A 26,120-nucleotide genomic window follows, 5' to 3' on the forward strand; every position below is an offset into this window, starting at 1 on the left:
GATACTAGCTGAAGCTCAAGCACAGGCAAAAATCAGTGGTGATAGAGGTCAGAGCAGTGGTTACCTCCAGCGGAGGTTAAGACTGGCAGGAACCATGAAGGAATCTTTTGAGGTACTGGAAAATATTCTATACTTTGGCCTAGGTGATGATTTACATGGTACACACATATGTAAAAAAAAACTGTATCTAGCTTATACATGAAAAAATAAAGCACTACATTCACTTTACTATATGGTATACCTTGATTAAAGAGTGTTTTAAGTTTTTTAAAAGAACATGTTCCTCCATCTATCTACTCTTTACCAGTAAAGAAAAAAATACAACTCTCATGGGTTAGTTTTATTTACTCTCCTTATTAACCACTCCATTAAGGACTCATTAGTACCTTTCAAATCAGAAGATTCTGAAATGCTTTCTTTCCTATAGAGAAACATATAAATTCTTCCCATGGATTAAACCAAAATGAGCAATCATGAGTCTCACATGCCATAACTGCCTTCCCTCAGAACTACGATAGTACCTGACCAACCTGTCAGTTTTCTTTTTTTTTTTTTAAGATTTTATTTATTTACCTGACAGAGAGAAAGTGCATGCACCCAAGCGCACAAGCAAGCACAAGTAGGGGGAGGGGTAGAGGAAGAAGGAAAAGATGCAGGGATCGATCCCAGGACCCTGGGATCATGACCAGAGCCGAAGGCAGATGCTTACCAACTGAGCCACCCAGGCGCCCCAACAGTTTTCTGTATAAGGCACAAGGATGACTATCTATGATTAGTGAGTTGCAGATAAATAGTCCACAAAGACACCACCAACTACCCGCCAAAACTCTTATATGGGCATTGTGCCCCTCTCTGACTCCTACATGAAGCCACCTGAAGCAAAGAGAAAACTATTGAAACCCAAACATACTAGCACAGAGGCCTGCAGAAAAGAACCATTTTCAAAAGCATCTGGCTCTTGAGGAAGAAACACTATTTTTGGAATACTCAGTAAAATGTATATATTGACCACAATTTGGGAAAGATTTATTTTAATAAGGTTTGATATTTGACATAACTTCACAGTTTAAGAGCATCCAACTGAAAGCATACCGTCGTTGGCTAAATGCTGTAGCCAGTCATACTCTTTCTCGGTCTGTTCAGCCAATCTGTATCTTTCAGCCCATCGAAACAGATCACGAAGGGTGATGAAGCCCTGTTTTCCAGCAAACACTGAAGAACTTCTGCGATAGGACTATTAAAATATCAAAACAAATGAAAAAGGGCAATGGCAAGCACACTGTACAACTTATATAAAATTTTTAACAAATTTATGCTCCCATAAAAATGATTCATTCCATTAAGACTAATTTTTTAAAAAAGTAAATGGACTACAATCATTTGAAGATAAATATCCAAGCTTGTGTTTAAAAATATAAATTCCAAAGCACAACAACAAAAGAAAGGAATTCTATTTCTTATATCATATATAAAAAATTATGAATACAAATGATGGCAAACATGCAGAAACATCAATCCTATAATGTGGGAACACAGTAGTAAGATTGCCAATTATTATTGGCTTTTTAGAAATTATATTAATTCTGATAAAGGACACCATAAAATGGGATATTCAAAAAACTAAGAAACTGTAGCTTTGCAGAATTGACAAGGGAGAGACATAAAAAGGATATCTTTAGTTATGTCCATTCAAGGACTAGATCCATTTAAAAAACAAAAATTGTAGTTTATCAATGCCAAATTCCAATCTAAACAAAATGTTCCAAAATTATCCACAAGTAGAGAATTGTTGCCATATATGACTATGAGAAAAACCGTAACACGATATCAAACAGTTCACTTACAAACCAAAAAATGGATACTAATGGAATGCATTTTAAGATAATATCCTTACTCTGAGAAAAAAAAAATGGAGGGACTGCTATGTCTACCTGAGAAGGCTATCAAATTTTAAATTTCCATCACGAAATCTAATCAGTACGTTCCATTTGAAACTAAGTGAGAGAGAGATGAAATACCTGAAGGTCCAGCATGACTTTAACCAACTTGCTACAATAGGAGGGTGGCAAACTACAGCGCTTATGCAAGATTGTTTCTAACTCAGAACTAGGCAATTCATCAAAATGCAATTCCACAAACCGATTCCTGAAGGCTCTAGAAAGCACCTAGGAAACACACAGGAAAAAAACATGATAAAAAGAGCCTCTCACCCAGTTTCCAAAATGGAGGCTCTACTATTCACCACAAAAAGAAAAACCCTTCAAAAGTAGTAAAAACATCTCAGTCTTACCAAGAAAGATTTATTACTTTATGGGGTAACAAATGGGAATAAGGGACAAATGCTACACACCTTTCTGCCTCCATAAAGTCCTGGGGGATTCTGGGTAGCAAAAAGCATAAACCGAGGGTGAGCTTTAACAACTTCTTGTGTTTCTGTGATGAGCAATTCACGGTTATCATCCAGCAATCTGTTCAGTGCCTCTAACACATCAGTAGGGGCCAAATTTAATTCATCTAAAATAATCCAGTAGCCCTTTCTCATAGCATCAATAAGAATACCTTAGAAAAAACAACACTGAGGATTAGTGCAGAAATTAGTCCAAAGTTTTAAAAAATGTTATATATAAATCAACCAATCCTAGACCATTACATTTCAAAACAAATTACTCCCTGCAGCTAGTCATGCGCCAAAACAATTTGTGATGTCAAATATCAAGGAAGGATAATTTTCCTGATCATTTCACACAGAAGGGGAGCCACGGCTGACAAATATCACATTTCCAATTTATTTTCCCCCTGCAGTCTAATTTCATTTAAATCACCACATTCTCATATCTACTCTCAGCTTCCCTCTGATCGATGCTCACCACATTTTTCTGAGTCTCTAGGAAATAAAGTAGCAGTTCAACTGCACTCTATAAACCTTGGTCCTAGTCCTCTGTACAGCTGACAAGATCAGTGGGGCCCAAAGGAAGCTGGATCCCTAACCATCCTCCCTTAACCAGGGAGATCAGGGAGAAAGACAAACCAGCAGTTATGGCAAAAGTCCATGTGCCTCAATTGGAAAGGATGAAGTTTACCTGGGGAAATGGGTTTAAAAGAATGAACACCTATACCCATGGAATGAAATAATAATCCTACCTTCTTTAAACACAAGCTTCCCTGAAGAGTCAGATGTATAACAACCAATGTACTCTTGAATATCCGTGTGTTCGTGATTGTTAATACGCACACAATGGTTACCAGAAGCTGCAGCCAGCCACCGGATAAGGCTTGTTTTACCAACTGATGTCTCTCCCTGAATCAACACTGGATAGGTTCTTGAAAGATCAGCCAATAAAGCAATTTAAGAAAAAAAAAGACAGAAACCAGAATTCAAGTTGTGTTAAAAAGAATGTATCATTTATCACCATAAAAAAACATTTTTATATACCTATACACCACTAATGGAATGTTTCTTAAGCCCTGAGAAGTTTCTGTGTAAAAGGAGTTCCTCAGAAAATACTGAGGAAAGCAATCTCAACCTTTCTTATAGTACTTGTGAGAAACAGTAAATGGGACTAGCTGTTACTCAAATAATGGATGATGAGTATCCATCAGCAAAATACTGGCAAACAAGCTTAAAGATGGCCAAAATAATCTGCATCTGTATTGCTTCCACCAAAAGGTGCAACTAGAAACAATGCTTTGTGCCAGGAGAGAAGTACTGACTTGAGAAGGAATTATTTACTTAGCCAATGAACAACAATAAAGCACTTTTAAAATTAAGGCGGTAAGACTAGAATGTCATCAATGCCTATGCTGGTAAAACTTCAGGGCAGCAAGAGAAAAGGTCCACACACCCTGCAGAAACAACTCGGACTATGTCTCTCAGGTTTAGCTTAACAGAAGACGTAAGAATGTAGGTCTCATCTATTGTAGGTTCCTTCTCTCCCACCGAAATCCAGTATCCTTCAATCTGGATAAGCCGGCCTCCTTTCGGTTCTGGAATAGGCTGGAAGACAAAAAAGTTAGAGAAATAACCCATAGTCTCATGACAACTATGTCATTCTTTCAGAGAGGGTGTAAAGTAGGAAAAGAGGTTATCACCAAAAATGCTGCCCCATTCTAGATGGTGATGGTGAATCCAAAGTAATCCTAAGTCTCTAATAAGGTTCTTTCTTAAGAGTAAGGAATCAACATAAAAACAAGCCTGTTAGTTGGTAAACCACTTTCTCAGCATCTTTCACTCCCATGTTATTCTAGAATTTCCTTTGTCAAACTGAAATGGTGGTTGTGCTTAATAATAAGGAAAAAACATGCCCAACCATCAATCAGATGGCAAGTGTGTATACAAACTCTGATATAAGCAACAAAATACTATGTAACCACTAGAAACCATGTCACAGTGATCCCTGGTACAGACACAAAACTGTAGGATACAGTTAGGCTAAGAAAGGAAGCTACAGGGCGCCTGGGTGGCTCAGTTGGTTGAGCGACTGCCTTCGGCTCAGGTCATGATCCTGGAGTCCCGGGATCGAGTCCCGCATCGGGCTCCCTGCTCGGCGGGGAGTCTGCTTCTCCCTCTGACCCTCCCCCCTCTCATGTGCTCTCTCTCATTCTCTCTCTCAAATAAATAAATAAAATCTTTAAAAAAAAAAAAGAAAGGAAGCTACAGAACAGTATTATGAGATGGTTCCTTTTAAGGCATTTATATTAGATATATGTATTAGAATTTGCCCTTGCTAAGTGAAATCAGTCAGTCAGGAAAAGACAAATACCATATGATTTCACGTATACGTGGAATTTAAGAAACAAAAATGAACAACAACAACAACAAAAAAAGACAAACCAAAAAACAGACTCTTAACAATACAGAACAAACTGATGGTTACCAGAGGGGAGGTGGGTGGGGAGATGGTGAAACAAGAGTACAATTAACTTCAGCAACGAGTAACATACAGATTTGTTGAATCACTATATTGTATACCTGAAATTAATATAACACTGTATATTAAATATACTGGAATTAAAATAAAAAGAAAGAACTCACCTTGATAAATCTATACACACACTGTGAGAATTTGAATATATAACAAAATACATACATGATTTAGGTGGAAAGGTATAAGGTTTAAATCTCTAAAGAGTAAGAGTAAGGATTTTGGGAATTTTCACCACCTAAGACACCACCTAATTTTTTTTGGAACAAACTGATTACTTTTATAATTAGAAACAACTTTTGTTAAAAAAATGAAATTTTGATAATTCAGCCTTTCATTTACATTAAACAAGTCAAGAAATCAAACAACATACCTGCTTCAGCAGACTTTTTACATTGCCAGAGACAATGTGTTGACAGATGAGCTTCTGAACTATTGGGTGTGATGCCCTGTCAAGCTGTGTTAAGAAACCCAAACAAAAGCCCTAGGAAAAAAACCAAATATGCATAAAACTAATTACCCTTCTGCAATAACAGGCCAACTTATTTCAGGAACAAAATTCAACCTGTTGGGGGGTTCTGGTTCCCAGAACAACTTTTAAATGTGATATGATGGTAGAAAAAGGGCAGGATCACTCTGGTTTGTCCTGGGCTGAGCTGACTAAATGGAATGCACAGGCAAACCTGACATTTGCATCACCAAAACCTCCCATCCAATGGTGAGTCCACCCAAGCACAGATTTTAGAAAGACCTCATACGGGCGCCTGGGTGGCTCAGTTGGTTAAGCGACTGCCTTTGGCTCAGGTCATGATCCTGGAGTCCTGGGATCGAGTCCAGCATTGGATTCCCTGCTCAGCAGGGAGTCTGCTTCTCCCTCTGACCCTCCCCCCTCTCATGTGCTCTCTCTCTCTCTCATTCTCTCTCTCTTTCAAATAAATAAATAAATAAATCTTTAAAAAAAAAGAAAGACCTCATAGAGCGAGCGCTGGATGTTGCTACACGGATTGGAAGCTGCAAATCGCAGAGCTCTGCAAAGAGTCCGAAGGCTGTAGTGAGGTCTATGGCCAGTTCCATCCACCAATTTTGTCCCAGAGTCTTTCCGCAGAGCTGTGTACAAGCTACAAAAAGGACGGAGTTCAAATGACTTTATTAACTAATAAGCATTCACTATTTTGCCATTATTCCCATTTTTTTACACAAGGCCCAAAAGCCATTTTTAGATAGTTAAGCTTACATACAATTTCCTAGAGCATTCATCAAAACCTTTCAGACATTCTCTTTTGAATCTATTTTCCAGGGCTCCCTGCTCAGTGGGGAGTCTGCTTCTCCCTCTGCCCCTCCCCTCTGCTCATGCACTCTATCTCTCGCTCTCTCTCAAATAAATAAATAAAATCTTTTTTTAAAAAAATCTATTTTTCACACACTTACAGACACTTTCAAAAGAAGGATATATCAATTTCCTTTAGGATGAAAAGAGGAGAGAGGTGAAAAACATCAGATTCTTAACAAAAAGACAGTAAGATAGGAGAAGCCCTTAGTAAGAATATACAGAGTCCAGGGGCACGTGGGTGGCTCAGTCTGTTAAGTGCCCAACTCTTGATTTCGGCTCAGGTCATGATCTCAGGGTTGTGGAATCAAGCCCCATATCAGGGTCTGCGCTCAGAGAGGAGACTGCTTGAAATTCTCTCTCCCTCCCTCTCTGCGCCTCCAACCCCCAACCCCTGTGCACTCTAAAATAAATAAATCTTTAAAAAAAAATTGATACACACACACACATACATACACAGAGTCCAAACACAGTGTTCCAGAGTCAGCTCTAATACAATAGGGAAATAAAGTCCCTGTGTGATGGAGAAGCACACAGAAAAAAATCATGGTGTTTTGAAAGGTCATAGGTATGGCCATAATCAACAATGACAAAATGTTAAAAAGCATGAAAATATGGTGACTGTTACTGTTATCATTACCACACACTTTAGAATACTAGAAGATGACAAGACGAAAGAAGTTTCAGACTGAAACATGAAATGCAAGAAATTTAAAATTTCATGAAATTCATGATCAGCTACATAAGATCAAGAGTAACCAAATGTGTGTCACAGATGAAATCTAAGTTCTTGCCCGATAAGATTTGACATGCCTCTTTGCAATCTAGCTACACATTCTTTCTTTTGTAGAATCTACATTTTAGAAGGGGTTATTACAAATGGAACACTTACTACTTACACTATTAGCATTTTACAAGAGCCTCTGCTCTATTTAGTCTGTTTTATCTCTGCTTTTGAATTTTAACCACACATATTTATACTTTTGTCCAAATATTCTTGGCTAACAGAAGTGTTCCAATTTTAGTATGCGGTATTGGTAAACCATTCCAAAGCCTTTTCACAGATGCCTCCTTAACTATTCTATCTGCAATAGGGCTCCACTAGGGCGCCTGGGTGACTCAGTTGGTTAAGCGCCTGCCTTCAGTTCAGGTCATGATCCCAGGGTCCTGGGATCAAGTCCTCTATTGGGCTCCCTGCTCAGCAGGGAGTCTGCTTCTCCCCCTGTCTCTTGCCCTGCTCGTGCCCTCTCTCTCCCCCTGCCTCTCCCCCGCCTCACACCCTGCTCTCTCTAATAAAATCTTAAAAGGGGGGGGGGGGCTCCAAGCTTTATGTGTTATTTTTCTTCACTTACCATAACCTAAGATTATGTTTCTCCTGCTTTCTGTGTTAATAGTTCTCTTGCAAACACGGTGAACATTCCTAAAACCCACCAGAATTTCTGCAAGAAGTATGGCAAGCACCAACCCCACAAAGTGACACAGTACAAGAAAGGCAAAGATTCTCCTTATGCCCAAGGAAAGCGGCATTATGACAGGAAGCAGAGTGGCTATGGTGGGCAGACTAAGCTGATTTTCTGGAAAAAGATTAAAATTTCAAGAAGATTGTGCTGAGGCTTGAATGTGTTGAGCCCAACTGCAGATCTAAGGGAATGCTGGCTATTAAGGGATGTAAGCATTTTGAACTGGGAGGAGATAAGAAGAGAAAGGGCCAACTGATCCAGTTCTAAGCTTCATATTTTATTATATTATGAAGAAAATAAAATCTTGAGGTTATAGTCACTTCAAAAAAATTATAGTGTGTAGCTCCTTATTTATTATCTTCACCTCTTGAATTAAAAGCTCCATGAGGAGCTTACTTATATTTATCTTATTTATAGCTATATCCCTAGCACCTGGGCAACTCAATAATTATTTGTACAAAAAAAGGGAACAAACCACAAAATGCAAAGTAAAACATTAATATGATCCTATTTCAAAACCTTTACGTACTGTTTAGTTCTTTCTAGGCAACACAGACAAAATTAACTAAGTGATGTGCCCAGAATGAAAGCATTCGTTTTTGACAGAGCCCGTACTAGAATTCAGGTTGTCTATATAAAAGATTGCACCCTTTCCACAAAGCATTAAAAAAAAAACACAAAAATCATAGGGTGCCTGGGTGGCTCAGTCGGTTAAGCTTCAGCTCAGGTCGAGCCCCACATCGGGTTCCCTGCTCAGCAGGGAGCCTGCTTTTCCCTCTCCCTCTGCCTGCCACTCCCCTTGCTTGTGCTCTCTCTGTGTCTCTCTATCAAATAAATAAATAAAATCTTAAAAAAAAAAAAAAAAAGCCCAGAAACAGAAAGAAAGGCTCAAGAGGAATGCCTGGGTGGCTCAGTTGGTTATGCATCTGCCATCGGCTCAGGTCATGATCCCAGGGTCCTGGGATCGAGTCCTGCATAGGGCTCCTTGCTCAGTGGGAGCCTGCCTCTCCCCCTGCTTGTGCATGCATGCTGACAAATAAATAAGATCTTTAAAAAAAAAATTAAAATACAAGGCACCCGGGAGGCTCAGTCGTTAAACTTCTGTCTTCAGCTCAGGTCATGATCCCAGGGTCCTGGGATCCAGCCCCGTATTGGGCTCCCTGCTCAGTGGGAAGCCTGCTTCTCCCTCTGCTGCTCCCCCTGCTTGCGCTCTCTCGCTTGCACTGTCTTTCAAATAAATAAAATCTTAAAAATAAATAAATAAATAAAACATTTTACTTTAAAGGTGTTACTTGTTGGTTTTTCTTTCTTGGGGCGCCTGGATGGCTCAGTCATTAAGTGTTTGCCTTCAGCTCAGGTCATGATCCCAGGGTCCTGGGATAGAGCCCAGCATCGGGCTCCCTGCTCCACGGGAAGCCTGCTTCTCCCTCTCCCACTCCCCCTACTTGTGTTCCCTCTCTCTGTGTCTCTGTCAAATAAATAAATAAAATCTTTTAAAAAATATAAAATAAAATGCTTTGCAGTTTAGAAAATGCACTCATAAAAAAAAAAAAGAAGAAGAAGAAAAAAAAAAGGTTCAAGAAAGCATCAAGCCACACGGCCAATCTGTACTTTATTCAGCTAAGCCTCAATTCTAAACCTAAATCACTCATTGTATCAACCTTTTCCTCCCTGCATCCCACATAACTAGCATGCAAATTGCAAAAAGTAAGATTTCATCAAGACATATCAAAATACAAGCCATTTACATTCCAGGGATGCAAACTCCTGGCTATGAATACAAAAGTAATTAGGAGAGCATTATCTAATTGTTTACATATTCTCATCGGTGATAATTCTTAAGCTTTCAATGTAGCTTCATTAGGAAAATCCATGGGAATTCATAAGGTTCCAACTTTAAAATAGAAACCTTAATGATAATCCTTCTCTAGTCAGAAGCAAAAAAAGAAGTAATATATGTGCATGAGGCACACATTTTTATGTTCAGGTGAAGAGTTTATAAAGAGAAACCAAAGAGAACCTACTTGATGATTCCTTGAACTGTGGTCTTATTCACACTCAGTCCTTTCAGATAATCCACAATAAGAATTTGTAAATCTTCTTTACTTTCCAATTCTTCTACATAAAGTTCTGTGAACCTGTAAGAAAATGATTATTAAATAATAACAACTTTTTAGGAAGTTAATACAGCTATTCTGACAAAAAAATACAAAACACAAGGGGCGCCTGAGTGGCTCAGTCAGTTAAGCATCTGCCTTAGGCTCAGGCCATGATCCCAGGGTCCTGGGGTTGAACCCCTCCTTAAGCTCCCTACTCAGCGGGGAGCCGGCTTTTCCCTCTCCCTCTGCCCCTACCCTGGGTTTTCTCTCACCGCCCCCCCAACCTCACATGCATGCTCTCAAATAAATAAAATCTTCAAAAAAAAAAAAAAAAAAATACAGGGGCGCCTGGGTGGCTCAGTCGTTAAGTGCCTGCCTTAGGCTCAGATCATGATCCCAGGGTCCTGGGATCAAGCCCTGCATTGGGCTCCCTGCTCCGCAGGAAGCCTGCTTCTCCCTTACCCACTCCCCCTGCTTGTGTTCCCTCTCTCGCTGTGTTTCTGTCAAATAAATAAATAAAATCTTAAAAAAAAAAAATTAAAAAAAAAATACAAAACACAAGAAGTTATGTAAACTCATTTTAACTGCTTATAAAATATGAAAGCCTTTCATCTAGATACAAACTGACCATAATGAAAAAGAAGAAGATAAGACCTTTATCCTTATTTTCAGAGGTGTTACTATAACGGCATGTGATAGAAAAATACATGCAACAACAAAAAGCACCCTCATCATCAAAAATAAAATCACTGGAGCAAAGGAAAATACAATGCTTATAGTTTATAAAATTTTCCTAAGAAGGTTTTATTATTCTTCTAATGGGAGGGAGGAATCTAATAAAATTTTAGCACTATTTTAAAATTCAAAATTCAACAAAAGGTCACCAACAAAAATAAGATCATTTATTTTTTCCAAATGCTACATACATAAAATACCAACAAAATACCTTGTTGATGTCAGTGTTTAATGAACACTGAAAATTAAAAGGCCTTTTACAAATCACTGGCCTCATCCAAGAGGATTCAGTTCCTAAAATGCACTTATACTGTTATATGTTCTACTGTTTTATCAGTATGTGAAGGTTTTTCTGATAGCTTAGGAAAAAATTTTATGTTCTACAATATTTGTGAGCCACTAAGTATCATACAAACAACCCAAAGGAAAAAATTCTCCAGTGTTCTGGAGTCCTCTGTATTCCTACCACCTAGAGAAGGTAGAGGAATATGACAAACAAGGAAGGATTCCTCTTATCAGAGATCAAGAAATTTCAAGCATGGTTATGAGGTTTGGTTATGTTAATATTATCAATCAATAAAGAGAACTTTAAAGAAAAAAAAAAAATCCCCAGGATTCAGGCCGTGTCCCTTCACCTGTTTCTTATTCCTGGTGGGAGATTTCTTTTGCCCACATCTGTTGCTGGGTTCATACAGGCAAATAAACGGAAGTCAGGATGACGAACCAGTGGTTCTGTTAAGAGAAAATTATAAATTCTCAACTGGTAACATCAAGTGATCAGCCACAGGTGCCCAGGGGAAGACTATCTAACTCCACAGAACCTCAGGCCAGGAAACCCTGCCTCAGACTCAGGGGGTTTGGTGCTGGCTGCTCAAACCATCCTTGCTTTTTCTGAAACCCCACTGAAACCAATTTCTAGACTTATGTACCAACTTAATCTTATGCTGCCCTTCCACTACCTTTTAAGGTATAGCTATTCATTATTATTTATATTTTATCACCTATTCACCAGCATATATTTTGTCACTCAGTGTGCCTGTCTACTGTCTACTACCCAAGTAACTTAAATTCTTACTCTTTGCACTCCCAATGCCACCTAACTTGGCAGAATATTAGTACTATGGAATGAACACTTGGAGGACTATGTAATCCACCTAACCAAAAGAATCTTACTCTAAAGAGGCCAAAAGGGGGCGCCTGGGTGGCTCAGTCATTAAGCGTCTGCCTTCGGCTCAGATCATGATCCCAGGGTCCTGGGATCGAGCCCCGCATCGGGCTCCCTGCTCAGCGGGAAGCCTGCTTCTCCCTGTCCCACTCCCCCTGCTTGTGTTCCCTCTCTCGCTGTCTCTCTGTCAAATAAATAAATAAAAAATCTAAAAAATAAATAAATAAAGAGGCCAAAAGGCCTGGCACCAAATCAAACCTCAATGGGATCAAGTGCTACCTGTGTCTCCTCGATCCAGCAACACCAGGGAGCCAGAGGAGCCTTCAAGTAAACCACTGAGACATTCTAATGTTTCTGGAGCAGCCAGATTAATCTCATCCAACAAGATCCACTCTCCCTTCTTTACGGCCTGAGATAGTGTACCCTAAAAGAAGAGAAAGTAAACTGTTAAAAATCCATTGCAGATAAAGATACACTCACCAAGAGCAGTTATGTAAGCAGGTTTAGAAACAAGAAGTGAGGACAAACCTTGTGCTTGAAGAGCTTTCACCCTCAATGCCAAATGCCTGCCAGCTAGTTGTAAGAGCTAAGGCCAAGTAAACATTTTTTTTTTTAAAGATTTTATTTATTTATTTGAGAGAGAGAGAATGAGAGAGAGCAAGCACATGAGAGGGGGGAGGGTCAGAGGGAGAAGCAGACTCCCTGCCGAGCAGGGAGCCCGATGCGGGACTCGATCCAGGGACTCCAGGATCATGACCCGAGCTGAAGGCAGTCGCTTAACCAACTGAGCCACCCAGGCGTCCCCAAGTAAACATTTTTAAATGTCCAGAAGGGTCAAGAGAATATCTTTGAGCCTAACAGAGGGCAACAAACTAAATCATCTCAGTAGACAGATGGTCAGGTAACTAATAACTTATAATGTATTTAGATGTTTATAAGTACCCAAATGGTACTTATTAAAAGCATCCAAAATAAATAGGTGATGAATATGCAAAGATGAGATAAATGACTAAATCAATAGAGTGCAATGTTTAAATACATAGCCTTTCACATTTGCTGGAGAAAATCAAACTAAATCTTTCCTCCTCTTCACTGATTTATCTCTTCAAGTTCTATTTCCAAGAGCACTGAAAAATCTTAAAATCCACTCAGTTGACACATCAAAAACTAAATTGTTTTATTATTAAATGGTTTATACTTTTGTTTTCATGATGATCCTATCAGAATCTTCTATAAACTTAATTGAAAATAAAACAGAACAAATGTATTGAATTCCAGCATAATGCCAAGTCATGAAATAGGTATAAGCCCTATTTTGAGAGCACTTCACATCCTAATTGGTTATTTTAAAAATAATCCTATTAAGATTAAGCATTGATGACCAAATTTCTCACACCGATGGACAAGATCCAGTGACCTTCTCGCTCACCAAAACACCACCTCAAACAAGAGTCCTACCTCCTTTTAGGGTGTAGTCTAAAGTATGTCACAGAAACAATTTTTTAAAAGAAGAATTTAAAAAGCTTAAGTCATGAAAATTTAATTAAGTTGGTTCTTTCCACAGAGTGAGAGGACAGAAAACAGTAGAGCTACCTATTTGCTGGAATAGAAAGTGAGGCCTTGGGGTGCCTGGGTGGCTCAGTCATTAAGTGTCTGCCTTCAGCTCAGGTCATGATCCCAGGGTCCTGGAATCGAGCCCCACATCAGGCTCCTGGGATCGAGCCCCACATCAGGCTCCCTGCTCAGCAGGAAGCCTGCTTCTCCCTCTCCCACTCCCCCTGCTTGTGTTCCTGCTCTTGCTATCTCTCTGTCAAATAAATAAATAAAATCTTTAAAAAAAAAAAAAAAAGAAAGAAAGAAAGAAAGAAAGTGAGGCCTCAAGTGAATAGATCCAAATCTATCCCCCCAATCCCTTACCATGAAACAGAGTTCACTAACTGTCCTCAACTACAACTTTAAAAATAAATCAAGGCCTTATAATTTCCATAAAGGACATTTTTCAGAAATCTTCCCCCCGAAGTATTATTTCATTAGTGTTTATTAAGTCTTAAACACAAAGCACTAAAAATATCAACATAAAGAGAATACAAAATAGTAGCCTGCCTAAACTTGCATTTTGCATCAAATCAACATTCCTTTAACCTAAATAACTGAACCAAAATACCTCTACAAATGCAAACAATAGAGCATTTTCAGTCATTTTCATCTGTTGTTGAGCATGGTCAAGTCTAAGACCAAATGCTTCCCATTTCTCTTTTAGGAGTAACCCTAGAAAAGAATAAAGACAAGAATTTAACATACATTTTAGGTTGTAATACATAGAACTTAAACACAAACAAACAAAACAAAACTCACATAAAAATCAAACATCTTAGATGTATAAAAAAATAAATCCAAATACTTATATAATGTTATGTGCCAGCCACTATAGTAATCAGTTCATTTATATGCATATGTACATTAGCTAATTCTTTCACCCCTCACAACAGCCGTTTGAAGTAGGTATCCTTTTCCCCATTTTATGGATGAGGAAGCACAGAGAAGATAACTAAGCTACCAAAAGCCCTTTGGCTGTAGAATCCAGCTTTTTGGAAATAACTTATTTTCTAAGGAAATGTGACTTATTGACCAGTAAGTGGTACCTGTACATCAATATACCAACCATGTTTTTATGGAAATCATGCCTAGAATCACAAGAGCAGCAATATTTCAGAATTAGTCATCTTTGCCCTAAGTCTAGAAAGCTCCAATTTATATGGCTTCATTCTTCCCCACACTCTTCTCCTAATTCTTTAAGGGAATCCAAGTTTGTCTGCCTGATGCACAGCAAAGCCAATCGTGGAGACACCAAGTGTGCAGCAAGGATTTATTCAAAAGGCAGCTGAATGAGGAGACTCTGGACAGGCAAGCCTCAAATCCGCCCTTCCCGAAGAAAGAGAGTCATATTTACAGGCAAGCGAAAACAGGTCTGGGTAAAATGTTGTATCTGTGGTTTTAGTCTGCAGCTGCGCTTATTATTGGTCCCATTAACCCCTCAGTTACCAGTTTCAATCCCCACTGTCTTTTTTTTTTTTTAGATTTTATTTATTTGAGAAAGAGCAAGAGTAAGAACACAAGCAGGAGGAGTGACAGAGGGAGAAACAGACTCCCCGCTGAGCAGGGAGCCCAACATGGGGCTCGATCCCAGGACCACAGGACCATGACCTGAACCAAAGGCAAGTGCTTAACCGACTGAGCCACCCAGGAGCCCCACCTCCCCGAATGTCTTTGATCATGATTCATTCTTGAGGGAATTGGGATGACAACAGCTCTAGTTACTTCCGCCTGAAACAGGGTGCAGTTTTGGGGTTTGAGGAATAAAACAACTTCGTGCCTTCTTGGAAATATTCCCTGGTACTTGGCTTAACATGTACCTTCTGCTTGACCAAAACAGTAGTTTCTTCTTTGGTTGTTTGGAGCAACATCGGAAAGCTGACATATACAGCAACTAGACAAGCTACTAAAAGCAGCTGAAGTCCTTTATTTCCATGCAGCTAATACACTTCATCAAAAATAAGGAGCTTTACAATCTGGGAAAGAGTTGTATACCCAACGCTCTTTCTTGTCACTCCATCTCATTTTTCTGCTGTGGCTGACAACTGCATTATCACCAGTTAGTTCTTTCACAGCGATGCTCGGAAGTTCTAGACATTTGCTGAATTTGTCGCTGGTACTGGAAGTAGTCTCAAACACAACTGACTGGATTCTATTGAATCTCCTCATTCCTGTAAAAGCCAGATGCCTGATCTAAGTCTTCGATATAAACTGGTTTTTCTTCAAAGCCAAATGGCATTAGTTCACTGTAGGGGTTGGCTTGTGACACCAATGACACTAGTAAGAAGGTGAATGCAGGAAATATTTAATTGTGGAGAAGAATACTCATATTATAGCAGGTGGATCCTGGAGTGCTGACACAGCACCTCCTACTATGACCAGGTGGGTTCAATCAGCTTCAGTGGCCACTACCTGGGTACACCTCTCTGGTCTGTTTTTCTGCATGTCCATATATAGATCCTGTGCAGGTAAAAAGCAGGAAATCTGGCCACTGTTCTTTTCCTCTATTAGAGACACAGCTGTTCTTACAGTGACATTTCAAGCATGTACAAACACCATCACCTGGTGTCGAGTCTTTACTGCTTGTGGATTCAACCTGCTGTAAAGTATATAGCAAATCAGTAACCTCAAGTAATCACACTCATCTGTTAGTCTGTCTCCTGAAAAACACCTTAAGGTCTGTCGGGGTGGGGCACATGGGTGGCACAGTCGGTTAAGCGGCCAACTCTTGGTTTCAGCTCAGGTCATGATCTCAGTCAGGGTCATGAGATCGAGCCCCAGGTTGGGCTCTGCACTCAGCACGGAGTCTGCTTAAGACTCTCTCTCCTTCTGCCCCTCCCCCCATGCTCACTTGCTCCCTCTCTAAAAATAAAACCTAAAAAAAAAAAAAAAAAAATCTGTCAGGGCTCACAAGAATAGTTAGCAAATTTTTGTTCCAAAGATGGTGGATGAAATCGGTGCCCAAGGTGTGCCACCATCCAAGGTTTGGGTGATCCTGGCTCTTAGGTATTTTTGTCTTTCTTTCTCTAAGGTCAAAAGTTCCCTTTCCTTCCAACTAGCCCCATGAGCATGTACCAGGAAAGGGCTTCAGTATAGTGAAGCCATTATGTATGGGTATAAATTAACATTTTCTCCTTTTGACAAGAACATTTTTCTTAGAAAAACATCACAATTCAACATTGTTTCTTCTTAGCCTGAGTTTAATTGTTCTGGACCTTAGGTAAGAAGTTTGCTCCATATTTCATAAACTAGTCTTAGTCTTGAGAATAGGTCAGTTCTGTTAAATAGTTGTCTTAGCTCAGGAGGCAGTCCTGCAGGTGGGCTCTCAAAGTTAGGCCTGGTAAGGCTGCTAGGTAAGCAAGGTATCTGTAAGCAAGGTATCAAGCTGATATTTCCAAGGGGCTTTATCAGCTCCAAAAACTCAACCCACTTCCTTAAAGCCATCTGGTTACATTTGAGTCTATGCATTTCACCCTCAAATATGACATTCCAGTCAAAGCCTTGGTAATATAACCAATGTTTCCAGTGGTGTCCTGTTACAAGGAGAACAGATTCTTAGAGAACTTTTGCTAATAACTGTAATTGCTATGAAAATATAAGAACTTTCACTGAGACTTTCTGAATTCTGGAGAAAAAAATAAATGTTTCATATTTGTTTACAAAGGAATATTGTATTAAATTTCTGTGAGTCATAGCTTAAGAGAAAAAGTTTCCTTAAATCCAGAAGAGCATAGAGAGCCAACAATATGTCAAACAAAAGTCATAAAAAAATAATCATTTTTCTCAATTCTTTTATTCCCATGTTATTCTACTTGAATCCAGCTTTTTCATTAGTTCCAGCAATTTTTACCTAGTTCAGTTTTATGATCTTAAAGGCATCAAAAAAACTATTTGTCAAAGTCCTTTCCATGAATTGCCTTGAAGCTGAAACATATTTGCAAGATCATTAGAGTAAAACAGTAACTATAAATGACAAAAGACTAAAAAATGGCCATGGTTAAAGATCTGATCAGAGTTCATTATAATGCAGCTGACAGGGAAATCTGGTTATTAGTGGGGCACACAACATTTTAATAATTAGAATTACAAGTGATGACACTGTACTAGGATATATTAAAATCTTATAACCTAGGAAGATTTATCATCACTTATTTGACAATGCTTCCCATGTAGTAACATACAAAATAAGCCTAATTAGTAAAAAAGACTTTATTCAGAAGTTGAACTTTGGGAAGTTTGTCAGAAGTATCAGAAAGTTTTGAAGCATATGCCAAAACAGGATTACAGATCATTACAAAACCTAATTACCTATCTAGCCAAGGCAGCAACAGAGATTTTAAAGGCAAATACAGAGGGTTACAGAGTTGTTAGCAACACTTAGAGGACTTTCAATATTGAGAAGATTCAACTTTCTTAAGTAATCAAGGACCTAATAGAGACAAAACATAGAAATTTTGTTTTTCTAAGCAGGTCACATTTAAGATAAAGAAAAACCTTTGTTTACAATTTCTTATTAGATCAATAATCTAAGGAAACTACTATTTTAATATGAAAACCTAACTCCAATTTTATGCCAGTATACTTCCGATATTAACACTTACTCATTCCAACAAGATGAATTCTTTAAAAATTCATCAAGTCCCTTCCTTTTTCCTCCCTGTCATCTCCCATGTTGATATATACTTATCGGGATGAGGACATCCAGGGCACAGCGTGGATCTGATTTCTTGTGGTGCGTGGCAGTGATGTGCTGACCAGAATCTCCATCAGAAATGAAGGGCTCTCGGCTATAGGGGCACTGCCAACAGTCCTCAACTCTGAGATGCCATCAGGGACTGCCTCGACTGAAGACAGCTGTCTTGCCAAGGACATGCCCTCTTCCCAGGTGGTCACATCCAATGACTATTATGAAAGTCCAGCCCCAATTTTGCCCAAATTTAGGATGGTTCTGAAGGATAATCCAAATTTGTAACTCCTCAGAGAATCAGCTAAGGCTTCTTTTGATACTGTATCACTGCTCAATTTCTGCCTAATCTTGCTGTCTTACTCTCTTCTCTTCCCCAGGTGTTGATCACTCCCTAATAAACTTTACATACTAATATCCATAATCTTAGTGCCTACCATGCACAAAATTCCTTTCCAAAGATTCCCTTGTCACAAACCTTCTACAGCTTTCCTTTTTACATTCACATTTTGTCTTCAAATTTCCCTCTTTAAATAACCAGTCTCATTTTCCCTGCATACAGAGTTGTTTCCTTTATCATTTTCAGTAATTCTATGTATTAGAACTTTTAACTCTTAGAAACCTTAAATTTCTAGTAAAAACTAAGTAGTAACTACTTGTGAACTGTTTGTTGTACTGGCATTCTTTAGATTGGCGAATTTATGACATTAAAGAATTTTTAGAAATATATGCCTTATCTCAGCATGGCACAAAACCTGTTTACTAACAAACCCAAATATCTTTAGTTTCTCTGTAATAAGAGGCCAAAATCAGATAAACCTATGTTTAGTAATGTTTTATCTTATTTAGAAACGATCTAGCTATTTAGTGACATCATTTAACTTAGTAAAACCTTAAAGTTTTAGGTTATCAAAGATTTTGAAAGCTACTGAAAAGTTTACCTGTAAACCTTTTTACCTTATTTACATTTGTTTGTTCTGAACAATGATATTTAGATTACCCATAAAAACTTTAAAAGACAAAGTCATTCGCCCAAGCTATATATATATATTTTTAAAAAGTTATATCAACTTATTTGACTTAAGTAAATCCAGGCAGAATAAGAGTAATACTGATAATTCTAAAGACATATCTATTTTAATTAAACCAACAACCTAAAATTAACTTTACCGAATATTTTTTCAGATCATGTGAACCTGAAAAGCTTGGGTTAGTTTCTGAGTTTTAGAATGCCCAACTCTCATAAGTACTTGCCTTCAAACTAACTTAAACAGTGCTCTTTTACAAACTAATTTTAGCAATACTATCCAGAGGTGGAGAAAATATCTCTTATTTACAACATACATGAACACATATACGAATACACAGACAAGATGCAAACAAAATATTACAGAACAAATCCAATTGAGAGATGGTATTATAATTTATGGATTCATTAACTGATCATTGTTATCCGGAGTCTAATGAACATTATGGCCAAGCAGTGTTGCAAAAAAAAAATCATCCTTTTTTCTTTCATAAGTTCGTAACTAAACACTGCCCAATTTTGAAGAATATAGCCCAAAGGGCTGCGTTCAGGAATCAAATTGTCATTTCCCATTTTCCAATTAGAAATCCCAACAAAAGCTGCAGCAACAAACCAAATGAAGCCCCGAATGCCTATGTGAGCACTGGTTCCTCCCTAAAAGTCGGGGCTTCACCAACTGAACCAAATGGCTTCCTAGTCAACCTTTTCCTAATCAAGCAAGGAGGCTAAGAGAGCCAAGCCAAATGGGAGGAAGAAATAAGCTCACCAAGACAGATCTGTCCAAACCAAAAACCATTTCCTTGCCACAACAGCTAAATTAAGCATGGAGGGCTGGCAGCACCCAGTAAGGGTGGGGCCTCAGGGACAATTCCTAGGACAAGGAGCCTAAGCAGCTGCTTGAATTTGTCACCAAATTCTCGTTATCAGCTGGCGGCTCATGAACCACTGGCAAAAAGATCCTGGCTGGCTCACCAAATTGGTAACTAAACCCAAGTTCATGTGCCTGACACAGCAAAGCCAACTGAGTACGTAGCAAGGAAAGGGGTTTACTCAGGAGGCAGCCAAGGGGCACCTGGCTGGCTGTCTGTAGAGCACGTGACTCTTGATCTCGGGATTGTAGGTCCAAGCCCCACTTGGGGTGTAGATTATTTAAAAATAAAATATTAAAAAAAAAGAGAGAGGCAGCCAAACAAGGTGATGGGCTAATAAGCCTCAAATCTGCCTTGCAGGAGAGCAGAGTCAGGGATGTTTAAGGGAAAACACTGCAGCTCATTTATTAGTCTGCAGCTGTGCTTATTAGTCATGCTAACCCTTTGGTCACTGGTTTCAATTCTGCTAATCAAGCCCCAGCCTCATGGCCTCCCACTAGTAGTATAGGTCCTATTCTTACCAGTTTCACTTTCTTTTCCATTCTTGTTGACAGCCGACTTGTGAACATGCTGCATTAGTCTGAGGAGATCATGCCACCGTTTCTGCCTGTAACAGGTCTGAATGTGCCCCAAGAATGTAAAGTTTTGCTTTTTGGAAAATGTCTGGGCAAAGAGTTCTTCAAATGCCTCCCGTAAGGGCAGCCAAATAAGCTTATGATCCACCGGTTTGTAACTGAAACAAAAGGTAAATGTAATTCACAAACTTCTGAAGCTAATAGAAATTAGAAATCATGTATTAGAATATAGGAACAAGTCTAAGATTTCATTTATTCAAAATCAGGAATAATACCAAAATACTTTTTGAAAAATCTGTTAAAGTTTTATTTTTTTTAAAGATCTATTTATTTAAGAGAGAGAGCGAGAGAGCAGGGGGAGAGGGAGAGGGAGAGAAATCCTCAAGCAGACTCCCCGCTGAACAAGGAGCCCAACATGGGGCTCAAGCCCAGGACCCTAAGATCATGACCTGAGCCAAAATCAAGAGTTGGCCACTAAACCAACTGAGCCATCCAGGCGCCCTGATGTTAAAGTTTTAAGTTATTATCTATTTCCTTCACTCTCAGTGTTTGAAGGGCCTATACTAAAGGTAAAAACTAGTATTAGATAAATAGTATTAAGAAAAAAATTGGGGGGCGCCTGGGTGGCTCAGTCATTAAGCATCTGCCTTCGGCTCAGGTCATGATCCCAGGGTCCTGGGATCAAGCCCCACATTGGGCTCCTTGCTCGGCGGGAAGCCTGCTTCTCCCTCTCCCACTCCCTCTTGCTTGTGTTCACTCTCTCGCTGTGTCTCTCTCTCTTAAATAAATAAATAAATCTTTAAAAAAAAAAGAAAAAAGAAAAAAAAATTGGAAATTCCTAGTTGGACAGTGAGAGGTATGTCACTTATTTTACTAACATGTTTAAATAAACATCATGTATAGTACTTAATAACTTTTTGGTCAATCTTAAAATATGGTTTTTCAGGATATTTTAGAAGAAAACACGACATCTGAAATCAATTAACTTAAGCAAAGCGAGCACAGCTCACGGCTTCTCAATTGACAGGGGGAGGATATTGTTCTTAAAGAGAAACAAGGGGAGAAGGGGAAGCAACAAAATCTTAGACATTGCAATGGTTTGTGGCCCTCCAAAGCTCAACATTTTATTTCTTACTATTTATTTTTTTTAAAGATTTTATTTATTTGACAGAGACACAGTGAGAGAGGGAACACAAGCAGGGGGAGTGGGAGAGGGAGAAGCAGGCTTCCCGCCAAGCAGGGAGCCCAAAGGCAGACGCTTAATGACTGAGCCACCCAGGCACCCCTATTTCTTACTATTTAGATTCTCTCTTATTCTTTAGTATTTCTCTGGTTGGGGAGCTAGGAAATGAATTCATATAAATAAATTCATTCATTCATTCAATCATTTACTTAAAGCAGTAGGCTCCACATTCATTCATTCATTCGTTTAAAGCATTGGGCTCCACACCCAGCGTGGAGCCCAATGCAGGGCTTGAACTCATGACCCTGAGATCAAGACCTGAGCTGAGATCAAGAGTGGGACACTTAACTGACTGAGCCACCCAGGTGCCCCTCATATAAATTTTAATATTCAGGGGGAGGGGCAATAATGGAGTTGAGAAACACTGCTGTAGCTGAAAGTTGCTCAAGCAGCACTAATTGTTCCCAAAAAACCTCAAGAATACAATTTTCTATAACCTAAGATACTAAATACTATAATTAAGGGACAATGACATAAATTTCGTTTCCAAGAAAAATAACTTGAGAACCAAAACAATACCAAATATGTTTCAGAACAGTCAAGCACAATTAGAGAACTCATGGACACTATTTATCATTAGACTGTGAGGGAGGAACATGAAACAAAGTAAAACCAAGGCCCTGATACTGAGCATCTATCAAAGAGTCTGATTCCAGAGAGAAAAAGAATGAGAACTTCAAACTCATTTACACTTACCAGTAAGCACTAACACATCAGTAAAGACATTTATTTACTCTATTTACTCAACAAAAATTTACTGAGTACCTGCTAGGTGTTAGGCACTGAGTAAACAAGACCCACAAGATCCTGCCCCACCGTAGCTTACAATCTAAAGAAAGAGACAATAAAAAAATATATCTACTATAAAACATCAAGTAGTAGTAAGTGCTATGAATATAAAGGAGTGGGTGAAGAAGGCACTGGTAAATTTAGATATGATAGTCAGAAAGGCCTTGTTAAAGACGGGAATTTGAAGGCGACCCAAATCAAGCAAGGAAAGGAGCTAAGCCAAACATCTGTGGGTGGCAAGGGATGTCACAGAGAGAAGAGCAAGCATCTAGGTGCAACATGGAAAAGTGAGTGGCTGGAACTCAGTGGCAGAACCAGACAAAGGAAATTATGTCAGAGAAGTGCTACCACCTGATTATGAAGGGCTTCAGAGGTCAAAAAAAGCCTTTAGAATATACTCTAAATAGACTGAGAAGTCAGTGCAAGGATTTGAGGTAGATAGCAATGTGATTTGATGATACCTTTGAAGTATCATTAACTACTAAATGGACAGAGACCTTTGGGAAGTTAGGAGTAGAAGCAAGGATGAGAGACCTACACACTGGACCAAGCAAACAATGATGAACAGTAGAAGTAGTGAGGAATTAAACAAAACACACATTTTATTTAAATAGAATTGCTAGTCTAGCTTCCCCTCTCTTCCTTGGCGCTGCCTGCGGAGGTGGCAGCCATCTGTTACTGGGCATCATGGCTGCCCTCAGACCTCTGGTGAAGCCCAAGATCGTTAAAAAGAGGACCAAGAAGTTCATCTGGCACCAGTCACTGATATGTCAAAATTAAGCACAACTGGCGGAAACCCAGAGGCATTGATAATAGGGTGCACAGAAGATTCAAGGGCCAGATCTTGATGCCCAACATTGGTTACAGGAGCAACAAGAAAACAAAGCACATGTTGCCCAGTGGCTTCCGGAAGTTCCTAGTCCACAACATCAAGGAGCTTGAAGTGCTGCTGATGTGTAACAAATCTTACTGTGCAGAGATTGCTCACAATGTTTCCTCCAAGAACCACAAAGCCATGGTGGAAAGAGCAGCCCAGCTGGCAATCAGAGCCACCCAATCTCAATGCCAGGCTGCACAGCGAAGAAAATGAATAAACAGCTTGTTGTGCACATCATATTTGTGTTAATAAAACCATAAAACTAAAAAAATAAATAAATAAAATTGCTAGTCTAAAGGTGACAGTACAAACGGAACCCAAAGCTAACTGAGGCAGCAGAGTAATGATTAAAAACACACACGATCAGTACAGACTGCCTGGGTCCAAACATGAACCAGCCATTACCTTAACAAGGTACTTAATCCCCATGTATCTCAGTTCTCTCGTGTGTATAACCGGGTAATAGTCTGTGCCTCATGGTTGCTAAAAAGGCGAAGTGAGTTAACACAAATAAAGGCCTCCAGGGCGCCTGGGTGCCACAGTCCGTTAAGTGTCCCACTCTTGGTTTCAGATTAGGTCACAATCTCAGGGTGCTGGGATCACGCCCTGCAGTGGCTTGTGGGGAGTGTGAGGATTTTCTCTCCTTCTGCACCCCCCCACTCTCTTGCCCGTTCTCTAAAATAAAAAAATAAATCTTTAAAAAGTAAAAAATAGGGGCGCCTGGGTGGCTCAGTCGTTAAGGGTCTGCCTTCGGCTCAGGTCATGATCCCGGAGTCCTGGGATCGAGCCCCGCATCGGGCTCCCTGCTCAGCGGAAGCCTGCTTCTCCCTCTCCCACTCCCCCTGCTTGTGTTCCTTCTCTCACTGTGTTTCTATCAAATAAATAAAATCTTTATAAAAAATAAAATAAAATAAAATAAAATAAAATAAAAATTAAAAAAAAATAAAAAGTAAAAAATAAAGGACTCCAAATAGTGCCTGGAACATGAGTACATATAAGAATTAGCTGTTATAATTATTAATGTTATTAACTGGCTCAAGTCTATTGAATTCATGAAAAAAGTAGCTTATTCCTACAAATTAGACTAAAAAACATTTGTTCATTTAAAGCACAGCATAGTGGCTGAAACAGTTAAGTCAATAAAAGTCAAATTTTCAAATGATGAAAAAAATCAGTCAACATATATACACTTCAGAAAGGAAAAAAAATTAATTGTAACACACTCAGTGGGAACCAACCTGACACCTGAGAGAATGTAACACTGAGAATGCATTTAAGAATTCATTTGAAAATAGCTAAAAACAAAAGAAAATAACTCTCTCAAACTGTAATATGTGAAAGAAGATAAAACAGCACATGCTGAGTAACTGAAATGATAAACACTCTTCTTCCTTTTAGAGTCAAGATTCCAAGTTTAAGCATGCACTTCTGCCCCCTCTCTTCTGTGCAGATGTTTCTACGGGTGGCAAGAAAGAGGACGTGAGTTGGTGGCCTTTCCATTTCTATGAGATCTTTAATTTTCCTCCCATTTTTTTCTTTCCTTCATTGCCAACTTCTCCAAGGGTCCCTCCCCTTCTCTATACAGCTGTTTCTTCCTCAGTGGTTGCCCTTCCCAATCCCCTTCTCCATAATCAGTGCTGTGAATCCGTGCTCTGGGTTTTGCCATTTAGTCCTAGACTTTCTCTTTCTGGAATGATTTTATCTGCTTCATCTAAGTCCTCTGTGTCCTCTACTCTTTTTCATAGAGTTTCATTGTAAGCTCTCCTCACCCCCAACTCTGTTGGAACTTGGTTTAGTTCTCCACTCACAGGTAATCTGAAGGACTACGTTCTGCCTACCAGAATAACAGGGGCGCCTGGCTGGCTCACTTGATCTCAGGGTTATAGGTTCAAGCCCCACGTCGGGTGCAGAGATTACTTAAAAATAAAATCTCAAAAAAAAATATATTTTTTTAAATGAGTTAAAAATTAAATGGATGGGATCCTGGCTGGCTCAGTCGGTAGACCATGCAATTCTTTTTTTGATCTCAGGGTCATTAGTTCAAGCCCCACGTTGGGTGTGGAGCCTACTTAAAAAAAAAAAAAAAAAATTAAATGAAGGAAAAAGATATACCAAGCCAATACTAATCAAAAAACAAGGGGGTACATATACTAACAAAGATCAGAAGGCAATCTACATAACATAGTTGAAGACTTTGACAGTCTTTGAAGCTTTACTTTTATAAAGTGTCTTTATTCTCAATAATAATCTTTTTAAAATCAATCTAAAGGATCCAGATTTGCAAAACAAATTAGGTCTATAAATTTCTTTCATTATTTTTTTACAATAGTATTTGATACATGTAAAATATGTTTAACATAAGTTATAAAACCTAATAAAGGGGTGCCTGGGTGGCTCAGTCGTTAAGCGTCTGCCTTCACCTCAGGTCATGATCCCAGGATCCTGGGATCGAACCCCACATCGGACTCCCTGCTCTGCGGGAAGCCTGCTTCTCCCTCTCTCACTCCCCCTGCTTGTGTTCCTGTTCTCGCTTTCTCTTTCTCTCTGTGAAATAAATAATTTTTAAAAAGAAAAGAAAACCTAATAAAACGGATGAAACCACACATCCCCAAAACAGAAATATCCTTTCTCTATCCCACGTCCCTTCAACTCTTGAATTTTGTTTTCCACTCCCTTGTCTTTTTAAAGTCATTTTTTAGTCTTTCCATCTTACACACAAAAATTCATAAGCAAGGAAGTCATCCATGCATCTACA

General features: G+C 39.1%; 1 protein-coding gene and 2 pseudogenes across 3 annotated transcripts in view; 2 read left to right on the forward strand and 1 right to left on the reverse strand.

Moving 5' to 3' along the window:
- The window catches only part of MDN1 (midasin AAA ATPase 1), a 159,670-nt gene that overhangs the window by 96,458 nt on the left and 37,092 nt on the right, over window positions 1–26,120 (reverse strand). For all 3 annotated transcript variants that reach the window (XM_045867230.3, XM_064597868.1, XM_045867229.3), the window contains exons 16-27: window positions 20,403–20,614; window positions 13,873–13,976; window positions 11,988–12,132; window positions 11,179–11,275; window positions 9,734–9,847; window positions 5,893–6,040; window positions 5,296–5,406; window positions 3,843–3,994; window positions 3,142–3,320; window positions 2,351–2,559; window positions 2,019–2,165; window positions 1,093–1,234 (exon numbers count right to left, since the gene is read on the reverse strand). In XM_045867230.3, the coding sequence (XP_045723186.2) occupies window positions 1,093–1,234; window positions 2,019–2,165; window positions 2,351–2,559; window positions 3,142–3,320; window positions 3,843–3,994; window positions 5,296–5,406; window positions 5,893–6,040; window positions 9,734–9,847; window positions 11,179–11,275; window positions 11,988–12,132; window positions 13,873–13,976; window positions 20,403–20,614 (1,760 nt within the window). The remainder of the gene's footprint in view (window positions 1–1,092; window positions 1,235–2,018; window positions 2,166–2,350; window positions 2,560–3,141; window positions 3,321–3,842; window positions 3,995–5,295; window positions 5,407–5,892; window positions 6,041–9,733; window positions 9,848–11,178; window positions 11,276–11,987; window positions 12,133–13,872; window positions 13,977–20,402; window positions 20,615–26,120) is intronic.
- On the forward strand, window positions 6,820–7,976 carry LOC123837117 (large ribosomal subunit protein eL42-like; annotated as a pseudogene).
- Window positions 23,123–23,582, forward strand: LOC123837939 (large ribosomal subunit protein eL32-like; annotated as a pseudogene).

This window comes from Mirounga angustirostris, unplaced genomic scaffold (genome assembly GCF_029215605.1).
Source record: "Mirounga angustirostris isolate CCGP_5_RB_7025 unplaced genomic scaffold, mMirAng1.0.hap1 SCAF_8, whole genome shotgun sequence".
Taxonomy (NCBI): domain Eukaryota; kingdom Metazoa; phylum Chordata; class Mammalia; order Carnivora; family Phocidae; genus Mirounga; species Mirounga angustirostris.